The following is a 16,765-nucleotide window of genomic DNA, read 5'->3' on the forward strand; positions in this document are numbered from 1 at the left end:
TTTTTTTACTAAATTTAAAATATTTTATTGATGATATAAAAAAACAAAATCAATATAAAATTTTTAAATTATTTTTTAAAATATAATTTTTTTAAAAAATTAAATAACATTTACCGTGCATCGCACGGGTAGACGGCTAGTTATTTGATACATTAAGTATTTTTCACAAAATATTTTAAATAATTAAATTAAGAATTAAAAAATTAATTATTGATATCTCTTAAATGAGAACATACCTATAAGAATTTATTTTTTTGAAGTAAAAAACAAAATTTCTTGTGCATGGATGGCTAAAAGAGCCATGATGAAGTGTCCACGTCAAAATCCCCCGAGAATTGTTTCCAAGCTGTTCTCGTTGCATCTTGATTCTTGATTGAGATAATTGGAACGAAAACTTTGAGATTTTAAGAACCACCTTCACATATTCACATCACAATACACACTGATTTCATACACTAGAATACCCATTCTTCTTCCATTCTTTTTTCAGTTCTAGGTATTTTCAACTTTTTCTTCACTGCATTGTTACTGTTCGATGAAATGCTTCAACGATCACCCTTCACTTTTTCAGGTTAAACTTGTTGGATGGAGGTGATTCTGAAGGAGAAGGAGGCTGATGACTGGGTTTACAGAGGCGAAGGAGCTGCTAATCTTGTTCTCTCTTACATTGGATCATCTCCTACATTTGTGGGTTCTTGTTCATCTTTCTCTTTCTTGATTGATTGGGTTGTTTTCGGAATGTGAAATGTGTTTTTTTTTTTTTCAGACTGGGAAAGTGATGCGGATACGTAAAGCTTCAAGGAATGATTCACTGACTGAGACTTCAACCAGCCCTTCTGCTTTGACGGCTCAAGAACGGTACCTCTGGAAAGATGTTGATGAACTCATTTCATCTTCTGATAAGGAAATTGCAAGCCAGCTGTTTGTTCTTCATGTTATGAAGCCATTGCTTGGTTCCAAGTTTGTCGATGCTGGTGTATGTATCCGTTTTCAATTTACCGTGTTTTAGCTTACTATCTTTATTATTTGTAATCATTTTTGAATTGTTCGGTCATCAATGCATAATCTTTTACTTTGTGTTTTTATCTGATTTCCGCCTACCTTTTTAATTTCTTGATAGATGCATGTTCAAGTCACGAGAGGATTTTTTGAATCGGTTGAAAAGAATGTTATTCTTCAGCGGCCTGCTTGGAGAGTTGATACTGCCCAGGTCGACATGCGTTGTGATTATGTGCTTGTCATGTCAGATCATTCACTCTTCGACCATGGTACTGACACGTCTTTTTCTTGACTTGCTTAGCTTTTCTTGTATTTTCATACGCGGCGGGTTTTAAATCCTGGTTCCCTGAAACTCTGCGTTTGTTGAAACTTGAATTATAGACGGAACCCTTAAATGGATTTCTGCTTCAGTGCAAATAATTCCCGAATTGCTATCCTCCCTATTTTACTTTTAATTTACATCTTTTAGTAGGTAGTTTTAATCTTACCTACAGGAGAATGATCGATCGGATTATTTTACTCCCGTTTAGTTGGAATCTAAAAAATCACCACAGGTAGTTTTTTTGCAAACTTTTAGTGAGGGAAAAAGTAATGAATGTAGTTGCCAAAATTAGTTTAGGCCGAAATGCTACATGCTATCAGTCATATTAGCATTCTATCAAGATTTTTAATCTTTACTCCAGCTAGAAACCCCTAAGTTATGCCCCCTTGCCTTTTATTTTTGATACTGTTCCTTCTAATATGTAGTAAACTCGTTAAATTGTCTCTTGGATCCCTTCTCACATCTAGTAAAACTGCATAAAACATCTGCAAAACATTTGAAAAGTCTGTTCCAAGCTCTCTGTTTCTTTTCAGGTAACCTTGGATCTAGCCCCTGCATATCTGTTGAGATAAAGGTATGTTCTCAATAAGGTCATACATTAATACTCTTTTATAGCACATAGTTATTCTACACCTAATCCGACAATGACCTACTTTGAGCTTTGAAATTTTAAATGAATTATCAAACTTGTTTCCACTTACCCTCTTGTTTGCTTGCTTGTAACATCTTTAGTATTATTTTGAACAAGCAGCCCAAATGCGGATTTCTTCCTGTTTCAAGATTCGTATCTGAAGAAACTGCTATCAAAAAGAGGGTAACTCGCTTTGAAATGCACCAAGCCCTGAAATTGAATCAAGGAGAGGTACTGACCACAAAATTTAACTTGATGGTGGTAAAGTTTCTACATAGTGCATACTTTTTCCTGTTGTCATATCATGTAGCCTTAAAATCCCATCCTTCTGTTCTGTTTGTCGACGTTATTACATTTTCACTTCAATATACACTATCCCTTTAACCCTTGAACTTGAGATATATACTTTTCCATTTTCTCTGCAGATATCACTGCCAAGTGAATACAATCCACTAGATTTGTTCTCTGGATCCAAGGAAAGAATTCATAAAGCTATCAAGGATCTCTTTACTACGCCTCAAAACAATTTCCGTGTATTCATGAATGGGTCTCTCATATTTGGCGGACTAGGAGGTGGTGCAGAAGATACAAACTTGTGTATTGCAAAAGCATTTGAAGGTGCACTTAAGTCCATAGTTCAAGCTGATGATGGTTTATGTACCGAGAACTTCCTCACTCTTGTTGCCGACGCTGCGCATAAATCAGGAGTCCTTGATCGGCTCTTGGAAGTTCAAAAGCTTGATGATGTTGACATAGAGGGAGCTATTCATGCTTATTATGATATTACTCATCAGCAGTGCATGGTTTGCACGGAGTTGAATGAAGATCAAATGAAAACATATGCCCCTTTGCATTCAGCTTCATTGGATGAAAGCTTGAAAATTGTAAAGGACTACTTGATAGCAGCAACTTCAAAAGACTGCAGTCTGATGATATGTTTTAGACCAAGCAAAGTGGTGAATTTGGGATCCGCATGGAATAATGTATATCTTGAGTCAACCAAGCAAACATTTGATTTTAAGGTAAGCAGTGCTTTGCATTTTTAATATTTTGTTTAAAATTTTTGTTAAAGTAGGCAGTGCTCTGCATTTTTAATATTTTGTTTTAAATTTTTGCTAAAGTAGGCAGTGCATAGGATGATTAATATGGTTTTACTTCTGTTGGGGGTAGATTTAGACGGCATTTTCCAAAAATGGTGGTGATTTGTAAAGCCACTACTGTCCTTTAGGTGCGGTTGAAAAAGCTGCTGTGAAAGATAACTCAAAATTGTTAGATGAAAATGGTAAAATATTGTGATTTTTACTTACGTAAAAAAAAAACTTTGATTTAGATTGTTGCAAAAGGTATATATATCATAAATTCTTATTGTTACAGTTTCAAAATAGAAAAGGTGTTATGTGCCTAATAAGTAATAACAGAGTAAAAGAGTATACGAAGCGAGAGCTGAAAAAACAGAGAAGGAAAAATAGTAAGAAAATGATTGTAATGTTTTACTGAATCACTAACAGATAATTGTGATACATGCTTTGAAGAAGGAATGAAACCAAAAGCCATAGCTTTTCCAATTTCCACATTGACCTAAATTTTTTTCGCTGATACCACAATTTAAATAAGTCTGATTTATAGTCTCCTTTAGATATGGATATGAAAGTATTTGATATCATTTCTTTCTTATTTATACAACAAAATAACAGCTGCAGTGCTCATTGCATTTATATCTTATTTTAACTGCGGTTTAACTTGTATTAGGTGCATTTTATCGACCTGGATTTGAAGCGGATGAGTAAAATGGAAGAATATTATGAATTAGACAAGAAGATAGTAAGCTGCTACAGCAAAATGATCAAAATGGATCAAGGAACAAATGCATTGACGAACTTGCAAAAATCTTAGTTGCATATTGAGATCTAATAAACTCTGGCTATAGATGGCACTGGAGGAAGATTGTGTTTGTAAGTAGAGGAACGTGTCTGGTTTTTCCCCTGGTCAGCCTAGTTTGGCCGTGGCTTGACTGATGATGATAGGCTTGTGCCATACATACGATGATCTATCAAGCTGTTACGAGGTTCCTTTCCCGGACATTCTTTTGTACTATTTGTTCATTCATTTTGATTCTCGACTTTTGGTTAGGTAGTTTTTATATAACTGATTCACTTGTGTATGGCAGAAACTATGGCGTAAGCAAAACTGCGCACGCTGCCAAAAGGTGATGAAGTTTATAGCAACTAGATTTTGGCCCGCTCGATGCGCGGGATTTTTTCAACTTTTTGGAGTAATTAAAATAATTATGATAAATATATAAATTTATTTGGAATATGTTGATATAAAATAATGTGAGATTATATTTTGTAAAATATTATATGCATTTAGTTTTTATGTGCATAATAAGATTATTAAATTTAGAAATATACTTAAACACTATTATTTCATATTATTTTCAATTTGTCTTAAATATTTATCATTATTTTTTTTATGTATATTGTTAAATTCTTAAATATTTTTATGATTTAGCAGAAATTCAATTATGATTTACGACACATAAAATATAAGATGACATCTTGGAGTTCTTTTAATCTTCAAAATAATGAAAATAATATGTAAAATTAAAAATTAAAAGTTTAAAAATACATTAAAATTTGAGTTAACATAATTTTGAGTGTAAGTAAGAGTTTACCATACATGTAAATAGATCATTAACAAATGGATTGGAATTCTAGACATAGAAGAAGAATGTGAAACAAACTAAGGATGAATTAGAATATAACTAAATTCACGCTTTATTCAAATTTTAATATCATACTACAATTAATAATAGGTTATACTACAATTAATAATAGGTTTAATTACTAAGTAAATGAATTAGCAATGAAGAAGTTGGTTTGAATGCATATTTAAAAACTTAATGAATTGTCCAACAAAAAATAAAGTTATAAGTTTATCTAAGACATGTGTATAAACTTGTTGCGGGTTATCAAGGGAGGAGTGAAATATTTGTATATAAGAAATACATTACTCATTAAATTAATACTTAATAAAATTAATTAATATTTAAAATCTAATAATTATTCTACCTTTATCTGTTTTTAGCTCAAGAATATGGAAAGAAAAAGGGTTACTTTATCATTATAAAATAAATAAAATAATCATTAAAAAATAGAAAAATAAAAAAATAATCATACAACATATAAAAATGAATTTAACTCATTTATACTTTGAAATATGTCTAACACTATAGGATTACAATTTTATAGATGGTCTAACATATTTATAACAACTTTCGCAACAATATTGCTTCGTGGTTTCAACGTGATCTTCATTCACAAACAAATTATGATCTTCATCCACATACATATTTCATTTATACTTTGAAATATGTCTAACACTATAGGATCACAATTTTATAGATGGTCTAACATATTTATAACAACTTCCGCAACAACATTGCCTCGTGGTTTAACGTGATCTTCATCCACATACAAATTATGATCTTCATCCAATTACAAATTATAAAAAGAAAAAAAAATAACAAACTTGACCTAGAATGTATGCCTCGTGGTTTTAAAGTGATTTTATCCACATACAAATTATTATCTTCATCCACATACAAATTATAAAAAGAAAAGAATAACAAACTTGACCTAGAATGTAAAAAAAAAAAAAATACAGAAAATAAGTTGGAACAGTAATATTTATAATTTTTAAGAGCATATTATAGAACAAAAATATGTGTAGTGGTTGAATAAAAAAGTAAATAGATTTATCTTATACCATGATCCTAGTGAGTCTTGATGTCTTCTCATCTATCAAAATAAAAATTATTGTAAAAATCACATGAACAAATCAACCTTATCCTTCGATCTAGCCATTGTAAAAGTGGTATAAATAAATTAAATTATGTCTTATTTTTTGGTTGAATTTACTATGAATATAAAGAAAAAACAGTGAAAGTGGAAACATGTAAAATTGCAAACGTAACGTCTGATAAATGTAGAGTAAAAAGATATAATATTCAATTAAATAGATCCATTATAGTTATGAATATGTAGAGTAAAAAAATTTAATATTCAATTAATTAATTACGTTATAGATATATAAGGTAAAGAAATTGTGTGTATATACTATGTAGAAAAGGTTTAGTTGAAATGGCAAAATTAATGGTAAAATCATGTTAAAAACTATTTATGACATGATATTAATATGTTTTTGGAGTCTCTCTTTATATAATATAAACAAATTATTTAAATTAATTTCAAAAAGATAGGTTGTTGTAATGAATTGTTTCTTCATGAAATAAGATTTTAATATAGATTGTTTTAATAATCTTAGTAAGTTAATATATAAAAGATTTCTCTGACATTTTTTATTAGGAATTTTTTACGTACATATTGAATTGTATTAAATATTGTATTATATAAAATTTAAATATAAAATTTTATTATTTTTATTATTATTATTATTAGGCTAAATTACAGTTTTGGTCCCTCTGTTTTGAGTTTTCCACGATTTTGGTCCCCCTATTTTCGTTTTAAACAGTTTTGGTCCCCATCCCAATTTTGATGCAACTGTTCATGCACTGTTCATGTACGGACATGTACTGTTCATGTACGGACATGTATTGTTCATGCACTGTTCATGGACAAAATTGGAATGGGGGACCAAAACTGTTTAAAAAGAAAATAGGGGGACCAAAATCATGAAAAACCTAAAACAGGGGGACCAAAACTGTAATTTAGCCTTATTATTATTATTATTATTATTATTATTATTATTAATAATAATATAGTGCAAATTTGATAATTATTATTAATAATTACATATTGAATTGTATTAAATATTATATTATATATAATATTTATATTATTATTATTAATAGTAGTATCAAAATATTATATTATTATTATTATTATTATATATTTATTATTATTATTGATTATATATATTATATTTATTTTTAATAGTGATATCTAAATGATATATTATTACTATTATTATTAATTTTTAAAATAAAAAATAGTAACATTCAATGATAATAGGAGTTATAAAGGTAGTAAAATGTTACTTGAGAGGCATTTTTTTTAGGAATTTTTTATGTACATATTGAATTGTATAAAAGATTATATTATATAAAATATAGATATAAAATTATATTATTTTTAGTTTTATTATTATTAGTATTATTATTATTGTTGTTGTTATTATTGCTATTATTATTGTTGTTATTATTTATTTATTATTATTGTTATTTTTATTATTAATTATTTATAATTAATAAAGTGTCAATTTGAATATTATATATTACTATTAATAATAGTAATATCATAATATATTATTATTATTATATATTTATTATTATTATTATTATTATTATTATTTATTTATTTTTAATATATGGTCAATTTAGTAAATAACACATTAAGATTTTTGTTAGGATCACACGTGGCTAGGGTTGCCATCATAACAACCTTCCATTTATATATTAAGACGTAAAAGCTGTTAGTTAGATGTTTAAAAAATTAACGACGCATAATTAGTGAAACTGATGTAGTGAAGGTGGTTAAGGTGTGAATATTTCAAATAATTGATAGAAATTGAGTAGACTAGGCAGAATCCTAAGGAAAATTTGAGAGGTGAGAAAAAAAATATCATATTCCTCATAATCCATGTTAGAGATGCAATGTTATGATATGCTATCACTGAATAATGTCTGTTCCATTATGTTATTAACTAGATGCCATGTCAATTTTGTACAATCATTCATCTGTCAGTCAAGCAAACTAGTGTATATTCTCTGTGATAGTATTTTGTTTTATTTATTCTAATTGTTTCATGTATCCATTGCTAAGTTAAAAAAAACATGTGTGGATGTAATATTATTCAATACCCAAGCATTCAAATGAAGTATTGAAAACGATCATACTGAATCAATATTATTGTACATATCAATCTAATCTCCTCGTACACTCCCACGCATACGCATACACAAAGTGAGAGACAGCCACCAACTGTCATGTACACTGTCACTTTACCAGCACTGCTTTACAAACAAAATGAACATATTTTTAAAGAATTTCCATGAAAGATAACAATAATTTGATTACTTTATATCGATAAACTAGAAAAAATGCATTAACCTTTGACTTGCCTTGAGTTTCCTTTTTTCATGTCTGCCTATGTAAGCCAAAAGTTCTTCTTGTCTTATTAAAGCCTCGTACAAAGCCTGTTTAGAAAGTTGAACACACTGCTTTACATACAGAATAAATTGCTGATCAATCTAGCATACACTAATACCATAATGCACACCTTAAGTTAAAGAATTCCTTAACAATGTAGGAAATTGATTATACATGATATATAATTTGATTTGAAATGAAACATAGTTACCTTCTTCGCTGCAATGAGCTCCGCTTCCACGGCATCCACACGACAAACTGCAGCATTCAGCAGCTCCTCTTTCTCAGGAGGCATCATATTGAGTTTTGACTCTAACTTCTCAACTTTTTCTTCAAGCTCACTGAGTCGTTTTATGGTAGATGAGGAAAGGTCTGCCTCTGTCAATCTGGTAGCAAGTTCCTCTTTTTTTACTCCCTTTGTCACACGAAATGCTATCGAACGAGCAAAAGCCAAAAAGGCAAACACAAAGCCCACTAAAACAGTCATAGTTACCATTAACAGATTTTCTGCATCCATACCATAAAGAGTTCATGAGGATTGCTTCCAAGTATCAACAAGATGTTTGACATCCAATCTGTAAAATAAACTTATTCTAACCTTTTGAGCCAAATGAGTTTTGTGGTGCTGCCGCCTGCTTCTCCTTTGATACAACATCTATAGTCTTGTCAACCATAGGAACAGACTCATCATACCCAGGAAAACCGCCACTACGAACAACCTTATCAGCAAATCTTGCCTAGATAAACATAAAAACAGTCATATTCATTCGTTATTATTCGCTGCAACATTTTTGTTTTGTTGTAGCCTTATGATTTATATGTATGAACACTTGCCTCATCTTTGACAGGAGCCAATGTAGGGTTCATAGAATTCCCATATGATTTAGGAGAGGTTATATCTTCAGCTTCAGATCTTGATTCTCCGGTAGATGTGTAGCCACTTATCTGTGCTCTCAAAAACAAAATCTCAAATGATGATTTGTGATAATTATTCCATCTCATCATCTTACAATATCTAAGATAGCACCGATAAACTTTACCATTGGATAAGATGTTTTATCACATTCAATCACCCTCCCCTCGTCGCTGGAAAGGCTTACTATTTGCTTACAACATTGCACTTTACCACTAAGAACCATCTGCATGCACATAACTATTCTAGTTGAGTCACTGTAAAATGCAAAGTAGAACCAAAAACCAGATTCAAATTTAGTAACAGAGTCCTATGATTATATAATAAGCAGGAAACCTTTAAGATGTTCGGGTCTTGCCACGGCCCTTTATCAGATCTCATACAACCACCATGATCTTCACAAGTGCAACTACCGCCTAAGAATTCCGGCAGCTCACTGAGAACTTATATCAGGTCAGAATTTTCAAATAGACTGAGAAATAATGCCAATGACAAAAATTAAATTTGAAGTTACCTCGCATCGATAATCTCAAGTAATTTACTTTGGAACTTGTTTCCAAGAACCTAATGGAACAATCGAGTTTCAGTTCATCATTATCTCATGAAAATACAAAAGGTTATTACTTATTACCTCAATAGCATCTTATAAAAATCTAATACATGAAACAATAACTCAAGTAATGAACACATACATACATGAATCTTAGAAGTAGTTTTGGGATCAAGAAAAGTTTTCACTGTGTTCCAGAGAAGCTTAAAACCAGGACCAGCATTGATGATAAACATTTGACAAAGTGTCTGCATAGTGATAAAATTGGATTAGCTTCTGGTTTGTGGAAATGTTTATCCAAACTCTCTTATTCTACATACCTCAGGGTAGTAATCACTATCAATCTTCTGCAATTGGATAATAAGTTCTCGTGCCGACTTGGTGAAGTTTTTGAAACCCTAGAAAGCAAAATATAATGTTTAGTAGCCAATAATACAAGTGTTGGATTGACTGCGAATTTGGCAAAATCACATCGTGCTACTGTGATTCAGCAAAATTCTCAATCGATCCAAATATGCACTTAGAAGAACAACGTACCACGCCCTGAACATCCAAAATTGTTATACTTGAATCTATGTGTCTCTTGGCCGCTATAGAGCAAGCCGGAAACTTGACAGAAAATGCTTTCTCAAAAGTTTGCACATGATACCTCAAATATCTTTCCATGGTAGTTACTTGCATAAGCCTATTGGGATCAACTTTTCCTAGCCTCTCAATGTAAACAGGTCTTCCCTCTTTATCCACACCATGATAACCATGTGGATAATACTTGTGAACTTCTTGCAACTCCTTGAAATCAAAATCCTAGAGAGTAATAAATAACCATATTATAGTATAAACACCATATTAAAAAAAAATCAATGTTGACCCTATCAAATAATCAGAGCCGTCTCAAGTTTTTAAAAGCCATATGTAGATTAGTTGCAGTTTACCCATGAAAAAACAAATAGAGATCTTGCATGCCGTCAAAGACCGTCATGCAAATCATATTGAATCAGATTACTAACCTCTATAATTGTATCTGTACCATACTCTTTCCTCCATTGAATCATGTTTGCCCACATGAGCTTTGCTTTCTCAATATCAAACTTCCTTGCTTTCAAGAATCTACAATAAATTTGTTACATAAATTTGGTTTCGAACTATACAAATAGCTTATCTACTAACATTATCACTTGATACAGTATTTGAAAGAACTTATGAAAACAAATTTTCAACTTATTTCGACAAGTTCTTCATGATAGCTTACGAAAACAACTTATAACTTTAAAAAACAAACATGCTTGAACATAAGGGTGTGTAACCTCAATAACATATGATAGTCATCATGTATTGGAGGAAGCAAGTTGTCTGAAATAAGTACTCGTCGAAAAGCATCCACTGCATGAAGCTCCTCAACTTGTCTAACATCTTCAATGGAGAGTGAGTTGTTTCTACTCCCACTTTTGCTACTTCTTCTCTTCTTAAGAGAATGCCTTAATTTGCAAGATGCATTTATTGCTTTCTTTTTAAGACTCCCCATTTTTTTCCCCTCTGAACTCTCTCTTCTTAAATCTTTGCCTAGTAAAAAAAAACATCTAAGTTCATAAAAAATGAATTAAAAATAATCAAGAAAATAAATAGGAGAATAGATTACAACTTACAAAGAGGTTCAGACATGTCAAGAAGCAGAAGCAGAAGCAAATTTAACTTTTCTGAAAAACTTTGATGATATTTTTGGTGAGTCAATCATGTAATATGTAGCAGACAAGAAAGGGTGTCGGCAAAAGACAAATTCAATGTTGATAATGTTGTCAAAGACAAAGAATTGATAAAAACATTAGGCATTATATAGTGTAGAAATTGATAGTACTAATGTTTTATATCACATATTTTCTATATATTATGGATATGAATGCTTCATCTCACATCACAATGCCACTTGACAGTTGCCACTTTGTGTTTCTATGGACCCACTATTTATTAGATTACGTTGGCCATGTCTTAGTCAATGGTCATGTTATTCATTTCATCACAATTATTATTGGCCAGAGATATTAAACCAGACGCAGATTCGAACTCACGATATTTTATTTGTTCATCTTTTAAAAGAATGATGATTTGACATTTTATTTGTTCATCATTTAAAGAATGATGATTTGATAAAAAAAATTATTATTTATTGTATAGATTTGATATAAATATTGAATAATTGCCCATTTTTTTAGCATTTTGTCATAATATGTGTGAGATTGAAAAAAAGACACGTTATGCCTTTGTGGAAAAAAAATATGAATGATTGATTACACGATGAATCAAATGATGCCAAAGTAGATTTTTATACATTGGTTGGCTTTTAGTGTAGCTTTGGAATAAATAATAAATTATTTTAAAAAATAGTGAAGTGTATTATTTAATTTTTGTTTTTCTTTCTTAATTTGAGGCAATCTTCTTAAATTGTTTGATACATTAATTACATTTTGAGAAAAATACCTCTTTGAGTTTGAGTTCGGGTTTGGATTTTGAACCCGCCCCGTTTATTTTATTATGTAAATTATTATTTATATTTCATAATTTATATTATTAAATATGTGATAATTTGATTTGTATTTATTATTTAAAATATTTAAAATGTATTATGAAATTTGTTGGGATTGTTTTATTTTATTTTATTATAATGTAATTTAATTTTTTTAAAGTAAATATTTTTATTTAAAAAATTGATTTTATTAAATGGATGGTGAGTTGTTATTTAATTAAAACATTAATTAAAGAATAATTTTAGAACTTTTTTTGATAGCAAGTAATTTTAGAACACCAATATACAAATTTAATACATTACCTAATTGCTTTATTAAATGTGAAATTATCCAAAGAAGTTTTTCATTCGTATATCATCCACTTCCACTAAAAGATTCCTTCTTTTGGCCCACAAAATGATTGGCCTTAGAAGCAAGAAATAGTCAACAAGATAGGTGCCTCTAAATTTTATTATCGTATCTAGAAAGAACAATCGAATAGTTTCATATCATAGTTCCTATTTATTTATATTTGTCATTTCATCTTGTGTTTTATTTTTAATCACAAAACATAGAAACATTCAAGAATTTGTTTATTTATTTCATGTAACTCATACAACACAACACAACCATCAGCAACATGCTGCATCCAATGGATGAACCATAATACATATTAACAGTAGCATAATAAAGTTCTCATGATGATGATGATGATACATTAGTGTTAAAGTTTATATATATGCACATAATTATTCACAAACATATTTAAAGTATACACAATGGAAGAAGCAAAAGATATGTCAGCTATCTGCTCTTCCAATTTCCTTCGTCATCGACATTCTATGCTGGGTTGCTGGATTTATATATACACTTTAGAGTGTCCAGGATCTGAATCAGAACAAAATGTTGGAAGGTTGAGTTGGAGTAAATGAATCAGCTAGAAACTTTTTATGACAGACATTGACAATATGTTATATGAAATAGGTTCACCTGTTATTTGCTTTCTTTTCTGCCCTAAATTGATTAAGTCTGTCCCTCCACAAAGCTAGAGTTGCATCAGAAACACGAGCCGTAAGAATAGTAAATTTACAAGTTCAATCTTATATCGCAATCCATAAGTAATGTAATCTTGTCAAATATACATACCAATTTAAAAAAAATAAATGATAAGAAACAAGACAATTACCAGCATCTTGATAGCGCTCTTCTACGACCGCTTTCAACATGTTGTGCAAAAGATTGAACTCCTTTGTTTCAACACAAGGCTTACCATTTGGTCTGCAAATATGTCATTTTTATATAAGTTAATACTTGTGTTTCAAAATGGAAAAAGTGCTAGTAGCGAAAGAGATTCCTATGTGCAGAACAAAGATTATGACTACTACAGTACACAGAAGTCATACTGTCTTAAAATGTATTTTCAAAAACCTACCGATCAAGTTCAGTAAATAATGGGCCATCTGAACCAGGGGACTGTGGTGACAGTTTGCCTGATTCAACAACTCTCATTCCATCACTGTATGCCAAATACTTGTTGACTTGTATAGGCACCTACAATGTTGGTGGACCAGTTAAATCTCTGATAAACATGTTTTGTTTAACTAATAGTAATTTTTAATAATTGTAATTTGATCCATAACTTCAGGTTCTAAATTAGGCAACATTTGCCAAAACTTTGTAACAGTAAATCCAAGGCATTTCAACAAATCAACAACCAGCAAGCAAAGCAATAGGAGAATACAACTAATGAGTGATCGTGTATGAATGAAATACCTTGCATCTGACGGCAATGTTGATAGCATCTGAAGGTCGAAGATCAAAGCTCATACATTCCGACTCATTTCCAATCTATAACAAGAACAACTCATACTGTCACACAAAACTCCGGGTAACTTTTTCTGTGAATTGGTGGAGGAGAGGAAAGTCTCAAGTTTACCTTGGAAAGATATAGCTGAGCAAAATATGCCTCCTGAACCCTCTTAGTAACTCTCACGGCTCTGACCTGTATGGAAAATATATTTTGTCAATTGCTTATTGATATAAATCATGAGAGTATAAAGGAAGACCACAATACAATCACGATTAAGAGTATGTAATAGCAAACGGATCAAATTAACCATACTTCATAACCCATCTTGTCGATCATCTCGTTTACTACTTGATATAAAGTAGGTCTAGCCTGATACAGCAACCAGATAGTTGTTAGTTGTTTGGTTCATGAAGCTATGTTACAGAAAAGCATAATCAATTTGAATCCAAATTTGTAGTACTAATGCGTTGGAATCAATTGAAAATAGAAGACATACTATTTGAACATTGCGTATAGCTGCCATTAACAAGACACTTGGCATCTCCACTGCAAATGAAGATGAACCACAAAATTACATTGGGACAGAGATATAATCACCATCACCAAAAAGTAAACTCGTATGATACGATGCGGTGCAAATGCAATACAAAACAAATTCACGATACAATACGATAAGAAAGATAAAGGAAGTAAAAGACATACAAACAATTATAGGGAGAAGTAGACCAGTCCCATCTTCCATCTTCAACACAATTGCTGGATGTGGCGCATAATCCGGAAGAAGTCCTCCATGAGGGCTATTATGGACACATCTCAAATTTCTACCATCCCTCATTTTGACTATGAACCCATCAGCTCCACTCTTAACCTCAACTATACAAAAAAAATCACACAACAAATCTATTTTCACAACCATAAAAATAAAATAAAGTTTCCAAACCTTCTGTTCTCATCAACAAACAACACATTATACATTTACATAGATCACACCAAGATTTGACTCTGCCTCAAGAATTGATTAAACATATTTATATATTGAAGTTTACAGCTCAACACAATTTTATATAAAATAATCTTCACATAAATCACTTTACATCCAACTCTTTTTTAACCGGAATCAATTTTACAGAATCAGTTCACTCAAAATCAATTTTTTTTACCGCCGAGCCAATCACACACAAGTTTTTAGTAGCTAAACTAAGAGTTTGTGTTTGTAAATTCAATAAAATAATAGTTTATCTTTCTCCAATTTTAAAAATAATAGTAATCACTAATCATCATTCATCATATTCAATAAAAATACAATTTTTTTAGTAGCTAAAACAAAGCATATATATAATATACCTGCTTCAAGAATAGTAGAGTTAACATAATCTTCATGATTTTGATTAAAATTGTCAGCCATACTTCCACTACCATTAGAAGATGAGTTGAAACTGCAATTGACAGCTTTGCACAACTTTCTCATATTAATATGGCAGGAAAGGGAATTAGGTTTAGCTTTATTACTAGCAGAAAATCCCCAAAATTCAGTTCTACTACAACCACCACCGTTGATTGGTCCAATCAACGACATAGGAACACTGCACACAGTTGGTCCTTTCACACAAACCATTTTATCCATTAAAACCTACACAACAAAATTGAACTAATCAATGATTAGATCATAGAAATTGGATTAATATTAATTAGGAATTGAAATTGCACCTACCGAATAAGGGTTTGATTAGGTTTAATTATTGAAAGAGGGGAAATTAAGATCTGAAAATGGGGAAGAAGATAAGAGATTTTTATTTTTCTTTGTTTGTGTAAGGTATTGGAGTGTGATCAAGATATTTAAATTTAGAAAAAGTATGAACCGTTCTTCCACCGCAAGCATCATCATCATCAATTTTGGATAAATCATAAATTGAAAATACTACTTTACCCCTCTGGTTTTTAGTTTCTCTTCTTCTAGATGAGATAGACCTTTGGCTTTTTCTTTACATCAACTAGTAACAAACCAGTGCATACGCACGGGTTCTGCTCTGATACGCGCATTTGTTTACATAATATATTTATTTTAAATAGAACATTTAAAAAAAATATTTAGATCAATAATAAATTTTTCGTATATAAAATTATTTAGATCAATAATAATTTTTTTTCCTTATATCATTCTTGGATCATAAATATCATCTTTCTTATATAAAAATATGTAGACAAAAATATATTTTTTTCTCGTATTCAAATATTATTTATTTATGTTTAGATATCATTTACAAAAATATTTGAATCAATAGTAAATTTTTGTATATCAAAATATTTAGATTAATAATAGATTTTTTCCCGTATATCATTTTTGAATAAAAAATTTTTGGATCATAAATAGCATTTTTCATATATAAAAATATTTAGATCCATAATAAATTTTGTTCGTAAACAAATATTATTTTTGTTTAGGTTTCATTTATCGTATAAAAAATATTTAGATCAATAATAGATTTTTCCCCGTATACAATTTTTGAATCAAAAAATTTTGGATCATAAATATCATTTTTCATATATAAAAATATTTAGATCAACAATAGATTTTTCTCGTATTTAAATATTATTTATGTTTAGATATCATTTACAAAAATATTTAAATCAATAGTAAATTTTCGTATATAAAAATATTTAAATCAATAGTAAATTTTTCGTATATAAAAATATTTAAATTAATAATAGATTTTTTTCCGTATACCATTTTTGAATTAAAATTGTTGGATCATAAATACCATTTTTCATATAGAAAATATTTAGATCAATAAAAGATTTTTTTCCGTATACAAATATTATTTATGTTTATGTATCGTTTACAAAAATATTTGGATTAATAATAAATTTTCGT

General features: G+C 30.0%; 3 protein-coding genes across 4 annotated transcripts; 1 reads left to right on the top strand and 2 right to left on the bottom strand.

Moving 5' to 3' along the window:
- Positions 1-290: 290 nt before the first annotated feature.
- On the top strand, positions 291-4,345 carry LOC131654837 (inositol-pentakisphosphate 2-kinase-like). 2 transcript variants are annotated; one of them, XR_009299578.1, is made up of 9 exons: positions 291-496; positions 572-687; positions 767-976; positions 1,121-1,268; positions 1,855-1,895; positions 2,073-2,183; positions 2,378-2,974; positions 3,702-4,017; positions 4,120-4,344. XR_009299578.1 is itself a non-coding variant. In XM_058924764.1 (8 exons), exons 2-8 carry the CDS (start codon positions 586-588, stop codon positions 3,843-3,845), a joined length of 1,353 nt encoding a protein of 450 aa, XP_058780747.1. In that variant the 5' UTR covers positions 291-496; positions 572-585; the 3' UTR covers positions 3,846-4,345. The 2 variants fall into 2 exon arrangements, 1 of the variants encoding a protein (XP_058780747.1); XM_058924764.1 differs by having other exon boundaries at positions 3,702-4,345.
- Positions 4,346-7,736: 3,391 nt separating this feature from the next.
- Positions 7,737-11,403, bottom strand: LOC131660193 (phosphatidylinositol/phosphatidylcholine transfer protein SFH6-like). The gene is made up of 14 exons (XM_058929370.1): positions 11,229-11,403; positions 10,890-11,145; positions 10,593-10,692; positions 10,123-10,389; positions 9,906-9,983; positions 9,732-9,833; positions 9,550-9,599; positions 9,372-9,471; positions 9,163-9,261; positions 8,957-9,067; positions 8,721-8,859; positions 8,334-8,629; positions 8,095-8,169; positions 7,737-7,983 (listed from the first exon to the last, which is right to left on the bottom strand). The coding sequence occupies exons 1-14, from the start codon at positions 11,242-11,244 to the stop codon at positions 7,975-7,977; spliced, it is 1,698 nt and encodes a 565-aa protein (XP_058785353.1). The 5' UTR covers positions 11,245-11,403; the 3' UTR covers positions 7,737-7,974.
- A 1,254-nt stretch (positions 11,404-12,657) lies between these two features.
- LOC131660194 (bifunctional nuclease 1-like) lies at positions 12,658-15,762 on the bottom strand. The gene is made up of 11 exons (XM_058929371.1): positions 15,605-15,762; positions 15,238-15,523; positions 14,596-14,766; positions 14,390-14,439; positions 14,206-14,262; positions 14,020-14,085; positions 13,857-13,931; positions 13,516-13,634; positions 13,270-13,361; positions 13,074-13,128; positions 12,658-12,971 (listed from the first exon to the last, which is right to left on the bottom strand). The coding sequence occupies exons 2-11, from the start codon at positions 15,515-15,517 to the stop codon at positions 12,956-12,958; spliced, it is 981 nt and encodes a 326-aa protein (XP_058785354.1). The 5' UTR covers positions 15,518-15,523; positions 15,605-15,762; the 3' UTR covers positions 12,658-12,955.
- Positions 15,763-16,765: the final 1,003 nt, after the last annotated feature.

The sequence above is a fragment of the Vicia villosa genome, linkage group LG3 (genome assembly GCF_029867415.1).
Source record: "Vicia villosa cultivar HV-30 ecotype Madison, WI linkage group LG3, Vvil1.0, whole genome shotgun sequence".
NCBI lineage: Eukaryota > Viridiplantae > Streptophyta > Magnoliopsida > Fabales > Fabaceae > Vicia > Vicia villosa.